Source organism: Carex rostrata, chromosome 2 (genome assembly GCF_964058835.1).
Source record: "Carex rostrata chromosome 2, lpCarRost1.2, whole genome shotgun sequence".
Classification (NCBI taxonomy): Eukaryota; Viridiplantae; Streptophyta; class Magnoliopsida; order Poales; family Cyperaceae; genus Carex; species Carex rostrata.
In genome coordinates, this window is record NC_135919.1 from 10,207,259 (window position 1) to 10,214,863 (window position 7,605).

A 7,605-nucleotide genomic window follows, 5' to 3' on the forward strand; every position below is an offset into this window, starting at 1 on the left:
AGTCCTGGCAGAAACAAAGGCCGAAATATCCTATTTCTGACCAAAACATATATGTTCCTGGCTGTTTCTGGGAATGCAGAAATAGTGCCTATTTTGGGAAGGCCGAAACAGAGTGTTTCTGGCAGAAACATTGGCCGAAACATCCTGTTTATGGCCAATTTTTTCTATTTTTTTTAATTTTTAATTTTTAATGTTTTTTTTAAACAGGACAGCATTCTGCAGCAAATGAAAAAGAGATATACATCACTCATACCTCCTACAATACAGAGATTCCTAGTTACTAACTATATCCTGAATCCTAGTCTGAAGAGGGAAAGCGTATAGCCAAACACATGTAGTGCCTACATGCACAAAAAAAGGGGGAAATTTCATGTATATCCCTAAAATAATTTGAAATTACATATTAGCCCCTCTAAAGTTCATAATATTATAATTAACCCTCTAAAATAAAATAAAACTATTAAATTGATCCAATTTATTGCTTTTTTTTTATTAAAACACATTATAAATGTAGCCTGTTTTGAAGAAATGTTCATCCTGCTACTTAATCGCTGAGAGGGCAAATGGTTACTTTTTTTAATTATGACGTACACGCAAGTGTTTAAATATCATAGTGTATGTGTCACACATAGAGAAATTAATCATTTGCTCTTGGAAACCGATCAATTAGAAGACTAAACATTTTTGTTACACAAACTACATATATATATATATATATTTTTAATAAAGGCTAAGATGAGAATTTATTAATTTAAAATGAGTTCTAATAGAAAATGCAATAAATCTGAAAATTTTGTGGTTTTTATTAAATTAAAGGGGTAAATGTGATGGTATGTATTTTAGAGGGAGAAATACGTAATTTGAAGGTTTTTGAGTGGCATGCATGAAATTCCCTCAAAAAAAAATTATTTCAATTGTATTTTGATATGAAATAAGAGTCTTATAAAATCATAGTAAAATATATTAAAATTTTAAATTCTTCAATTCTTCAGATGAAGCTCAAAATTTCATTTTTTTTTTTTTATATACATATATGCTAATAAGAACGCAGATATGGTAATTTGCATCTATTCTTCAAATTCATATTACAAATGTTGATATGGGTTCGCACAAATTAGTAGAATACATCAAATTGAGATAAATTTCGTCAAAAGTTTGTCAATGAAAGTCGGTAATGGAAGGGTTCTATGGGTATTGGATCATCGGTTGATCGGAACTGTTCAATTTGCATTAAAATTTATAAGAATGGACTGACAATACAATACAATACAATACAATACAATACAATACAATACAATACAATACAATACAATACAATACAATACAATACAATACAATACAATATAATTTGAATTGTTTTGATTAATATTTTGGAATTTATTTAGTCCGGATCAATTTAATAGTTTTTGAGCCAGGTGGGATTTCTTTTACCACACGTATCTACATGTCAATACGAGTATATGCTATTGAATGATACGTAATATTTGAAAAAAAAAAAAAAGGTATTATGAAGGGGAGAAACTTACCAAATTAATTTATTTATGATTAAGTTGGTACCTACCCAACACCAAATTGCCGTTGAAAACGGAACCCAAGAAATACAGATTGAATTTCGTAGAGAAAATTACCTATCATATCGCAATTGCCTACTAAACAAATATTAATTTACATGCAAATAGTCTTTTAATTTATAACTTAGAAGAAAGTGTGCTAACCTAAGCTTTGCAAATGTCCTCAATTTGAGACCAGTTCCATACTTAATTACAGTATTTGCAAATTATTCGTGAATAATTCGTTTTGTTGGTGATGGTGAACCGAATGCCGAATTATTCGGTTGACCGAACTTTGACCAAATTATTTGTGAATTTTACGAATTATTCGTGAATTTTTATTGAATTTTTCTTAGAATTTTTTGTTTGTTTTTCTTATTTTTGCTTCCTTGTGGAACTAAGATCTCTGATTTCGATAATTCTGAATCATTTTCCAATTATATCTGAATTATTCCTGAATCACGAAATTTTGACCCAACTGAACCGAATCCGAATAATTTATTTGTCACTATGGTTCCACAAAGTCTTATTGGAGAAGCATTTGTCACTATGGTTCCACTAAGATTTTTGTCGGATGCATAGTGGATCCCCGAAGAGCTGCTGATCGGGCTGTCAAGGAAGCTATATTATGGCTTCAGAATTGCTGATTAGTTGTTAATTGTTAGCTGTGTTGTTTCTGTTTTTTTCCCTTACTGATAGCTTCTATCAGCTTTTCAAAAAAAAAAAAAAAATTCAAGGAAGAATTTATGATGCAAGAGTAAGACCTGTGCTTCCGATTTTTTTATTAATAGAAAAATAAAAATATCGAAAAAAGGTTGGATTTCTATGAAATTTCAATTTGTAAGAAAAACGGAATCATTTATCCGGTCAATCTGTCACGTCCAATTAATGAATCGCTATTTAATCGGTAAAAAAACAATTTAAATCAACGGGACAAACCGTACCGTCCAAACCCAGATAATTTTTTGGATTGATCGAGATAGACAAACGGTGCATGTAATAAGAAGTCTGGTTCCTTCAATTTTCTGAAATTTTTTTCAAATTATACCAGATGTATATCTAAGATAAAATCTGAACATCCTGGAACAACCTAGCCATACGATACTGGAATTCCATTGATAAATCGACTCCTCAACAATATCAAGGATACAAAAGATCTTTCATGGAAATATGGTTTTGTGGACTAGCCATTGTCTGGTTGTATATTAGTGTATGTGCAACCAAAATAGACACCTGAGAATTTGTGCTCATAATTGAGGCTAGAAGATGCCAAAAACACCAGCTGTGCAAAATTTGGCTGTGACTCATAATTGAAGCTAGAAGATGCCAAAAATACCAGTTGTGCAAAATTTGGCTGTGACTCATAATTGTGCAAAATTTGGCTGTGACTCACACCAAAACTCAAAAAGTATAGAAATATCAAAATACAAGTCTGGACGGTACAGATTATTCCATCCAAGGATGGTTTTTTTTAACCAATTCATTAGCGAGACAGTTATATTAATTAACTTTTTCTGATATTTTTTATTTTAATTTTCTATTAATAAAAAAATCGGAGACTTGTGTGGTACTTTTGTGTGGCTAGAAGAAAATTACCCGCCTACATGACAACATAATTGATATAAAAGTTATTGCCACAGAGAATCTGTATTATGATTTAGCCTTTTGAGTTTGGTAAGGTGTAGCTCGTCTAAACAAGACTAGAATCTAGATACGGTTAGTTGATCTCCATTCTCCACCTTTGTTTTATTTATTTAATTTAGTTGAGTTCTTTGGTTCCTGGTTTCTCTCACATTCTCAGTACGGCTGTACCGGTCTACCACACAAATGTATCCAACCATACCAATTTTGAGCTTTTGACAGTAATCCAATACACGTGTGATCTAATTCATAATTGCACAATGCATATTATTAGGATTATAAATAAAAATCAAGTAATATAAAAAATAGATTATTTTTGCAAGTCAAAAGGATCTCCAGTTTTAAGTTTTAACATATACTAATATACTGTAATAATAATAAAAACGTTATAATTTTTAGAATTGGTGATTTTTTTTTTTGCCAAAACATATATATAAATACATAAGAATATATATACAAGAAATTTCTATGCGCGCGTATGTGTAGTTGTGTAATTGTGTGTTTGTATATATATAGAATTCATATCATCCAAGGTAACAACATATTTCTGTTTAGATCTGGACCGTTTAATCAAAATTTGCACGAATATTAAGGGACCCTGCGCATTTCACTCTGGATCAGATTCTGATCGAATGGTCCTGATCTAAACAAAAATATTCTGTTATCTCAAATGATATGGACTCGTATACGTGTCTATATATGTTATCTGTGTAGAACTATGTTTATTTCTTTTAAATATATCTACATGAGGAGGGCTCAAATGCCTCATTGCTTTCAGGCTCTAATCATGTTTTACATCTTTATTTTTGATTTTAAAGTTTAAACACACGATTTGAATCGCTCAATATAATATTTATATTAAGATATGTACAAGATTTTATATTATTTTTGAAACTTTTTGTTACTATTCTTTAAGATATGTACAAGATCACTATTTTTCATACAAAATTAGACCATCTAAAACTAGTGATTTTGTATCTATCTTAAAATAGTAAAACAAGTTTCAGAAATAATATAAAATTTGGTCTCCAAATTTTTTTTATATATAAATATTATATTGAGTAATTCAAATCGTATGTTTAAACTTTAAAATCAAAGATAAACATATAAAATGTGATTGAGGTATGAAAACAATGAAACATTTGAACCACCCTCCTGCTAAATACCAATTACAAATTTGACAGCTATTAGAGAGCGCAATTTCATAGATCTCTTTTCATAGACATTAATTAATTTCAAAAACAGGTTTTGTGTGTGATTCGAGACCTCAACGCAATTATCAATGGTCAAAACACGGCAATTAATTACCTATTGATTTCACACTAAAAAGTTAGATGCTCGTCAAAATATTTTCCATTTAGAACAATAGAAATATGAATTCGGTCAATTGATCATGCTCTGCAAACTGGTCAACAAAAGAGTTCACAATCATAGTCCAATAGTTCCATTGTTAACCATCTAAACCAAATTACCTAACTAAACCTGACAACCCCCTGCCACGTGGCAGTAAGATAATCCACCAAGGAAAATCCACACACACCCTTCCAATTCTCACAGTTAGGCGGCGTAGCTCACCTCCTTTCAATCTATCTCTACTCTCATCATAGTCTCTGATCCATTAATAAATCTTTTTTCTAATTCTAGAAACCTTCATAAATCTCCATAGTTAAAGAACCCACATTCCCTATCCCTTTATAAATCATAACACCATCCCTCCGCCTAATAACTGCTCTCTCTCATTCCCCCATCACACCGCATTATATTGCTATTCCCTTAACACACTCTAATAATGAATAGCGCCTCATCCTCATTTTGCTAATTCCCCCCATTTGTACTTATTTTTAACAAGCTATCATTTTTCTCCTTCCTCTATAAATTTACACTAAGACTCACTTCGCCATTTGAAAGTTAAACCAAGAGATAGATAATTAATTAACATGGCGAGGTTCATTGACAAGTTGCCATTTCTGGAGGAAGCAGATTCACCCGATGATGCCACTTTTAACAACAGCCGAGGTCAGGTTCGGGGCCCGTCTCTCGCTGAGCTATTTAAACTTGTGGGCGACACGCGGGACACAACCAATGTCGACAAAGCTGATGATGCCATGCTATCACCGGAGGCTTACACTATAGACCTAAGTGATACCGGCGTTTCTCGTCCGGTGACTTTTGTGTTATCCTTCTCCAACCTTACCTACAGTGTGAAGACCAAACGACACAAGAACAATCATGTAGAAGCTAATGCCGCTCTTACCCCGGTGGATCCTGACTCTGCTGGTCGTACCAAAACTTTACTTGACTCCATTTCAGGTGAGGCCAGAGATGGTGAGATACTAGCTGTGCTTGGTGCGAGCGGCTCCGGCAAATCAACCCTAATCGATGCCCTCGCGAACCGGATCGCTAAAGGAAGTTTAAAAGGATCTAGAACCCTAAATGGTGAACCCCTTGAGAGCCGGCTTCTAAAATCAATATCAGCATATGTCATGCAAGATGATTTGCTATTTCCAATGCTAACTGTGGAAGAGACTCTCTCCTTCTCTGCCGAGTTTCGCCTCCCTCGAACCCTCTCTGCCTCAAAGAAGAAGGCGCGTGTGCAAGCTCTAATTGATCAACTTGGTCTCCGTGCTGCAGCAAATACAATCATCGGTGATGAGGGGCACCGTGGTGTGTCCGGTGGAGAGCGTCGTCGTGTTTCTATTGGTACCGACATAATCCATGACCCGATATTATTGTTCCTTGATGAACCAACCTCTGGTCTTGATTCAACCAGTGCCTTTATGGTGGTGAAGGTGCTTCGCCGTATCGCACTTAGTGGAAGTGTCGTGATTATGTCCATTCATCAACCATCATACCGAATTCTGGGGCTGCTAGACAGGTTATTGTTCCTCTCTCGGGGCCAAATGGTGTATAGCGGTACACCTGATATGCTACCATACTACTTTGCACAATTTGGGCGGCCAATGCCAGAGAACGAAAACCGAACCGAATTTGCATTAGATGTAATCCGTGAGCTCGAGTCATCCCCGACAGGATCAAAACCATTAGTCGATTTCCACTGTACATGGTGCCTCCTCAATCCATCTGCCACCAACCGATCATCCATTCAAAGCCCCACGCCACTTACTCTAAAAGATGCCATAAGTGCGAGCATTTCCCGTGGCAAGCTTGTCTCCGGCACTGACGGTCCTGTTGCTAGTGATTCCACCATGCGAACCTACGCAAACCCGTTCTGGGTTGAGATGGGTGTGTTAACTAAGCGATCTTTCATCAATACATCCCGCATGCCGGAACTCTTCATCATAAGGCTTTTTGCGGTGGTGGTCACAGGCGGTATCCTCGGCACAGTGTTTTGGAAGCTTGACGACTCACCCAAAGGGGCGCAAGAAAGGCTTGGGTTCTTTGCCTTTGCCATGTCAACCATGTATTATGTGTGTGCCGATGCATTGCCTGTGTTCATCAATGAGCGGTTCATTTTCTTACGGGAGACGGCCTATAATGCGTACCGCCATTCATCCTATGTGCTTTCTAACATGATTGTTTCCTTCCCTCCTCTCGTGCTACTTTCCATAGCGTTTGCTGTCACCACCTTCTTTTCTGTAGGTCTTGCTGGAGGATTAGAAGGTTTTACCTTCTATGTGCTTATTATTCTCGCTTCTTTCTGGTCCGGGTCGGGTTTCGTCACCTTCCTCTCAGGCGTAGTTCCTCACGTCATGATCGGATATACTATAGTTGTCGCAATCTTGGCATATTTCCTTCTTTTCTCAGGCTTCTTCATAAATCGTGACCGTATCCCAGAATATTGGTTATGGTTCCATTACCTCTCACTTGTCAAGTACCCATATGAAGGTGTTCTACAAAATGAGTTTGCCCGGATAGGCGAATGTTTTGTCAGAGGCACTCAAATATTCGACAACTCTCCTTTCGGAGAGATGCCACATCAGATGAAAGAGAGGGTTCTAAGTGCGATAAGCGGGGCCCTCGGTGTAAAAATCACAGATCAAACGTGTGTCACGACAGGTCGGGGTGTTCTGAACGAAGTGGCAGTGACACAAATGGGCAAATGGGATTGCCTCTTTGTAGCAGTTGCATGGGGTTTCTTGTTTAGGATCTTGTTCTATTTCAGCTTGTTGCTCGGTGGCAAGAACAAGAGGAGGTAAAAATATATATATAGAGAGAGAGAGGGATTTACTGTTTTTTTTTTTTGGGCCTTTGTTCATTTTTTGTTGAGACATATGAAACAGAGAAAATGCTTGTAGAGAGGCAGTGGAAGATAAAAGAAATGAAAGAGAGGTTATGTCAGTACCATCTAACTGGTAAACTGGAGATATCCATTACCATCAGATTTAAGAACTGCTCCATGAGCCTTCAACCATTGTTCGAACGCACTTCTATCAGTAGTTTCGCTCTCCTTTTC

General features: G+C 36.0%; 1 protein-coding gene across 1 annotated transcript; it reads left to right on the forward strand.

The window, feature by feature from the left end:
- Positions 1 to 5,141: 5,141 nt before the first annotated feature.
- Positions 5,142 to 7,348, forward strand: LOC144549678 (ABC transporter G family member 16-like). The gene has a single exon (XM_078298455.1). The coding sequence runs from the start codon at positions 5,297 to 5,299 to the stop codon at positions 7,346 to 7,348; it is 2,052 nt and encodes a 683-aa protein (XP_078154581.1). The 5' UTR covers positions 5,142 to 5,296.
- Positions 7,349 to 7,605: the final 257 nt, after the last annotated feature.

What these genes read in the sequence shown, in the direction of transcription:
- LOC144549678 (XM_078298455.1), top strand. Translation starts at nt 5,297, where the DNA reads ATGCTATCACCGGAGGCTTACACTATAGACCTAAGTGATACCGGCGTT.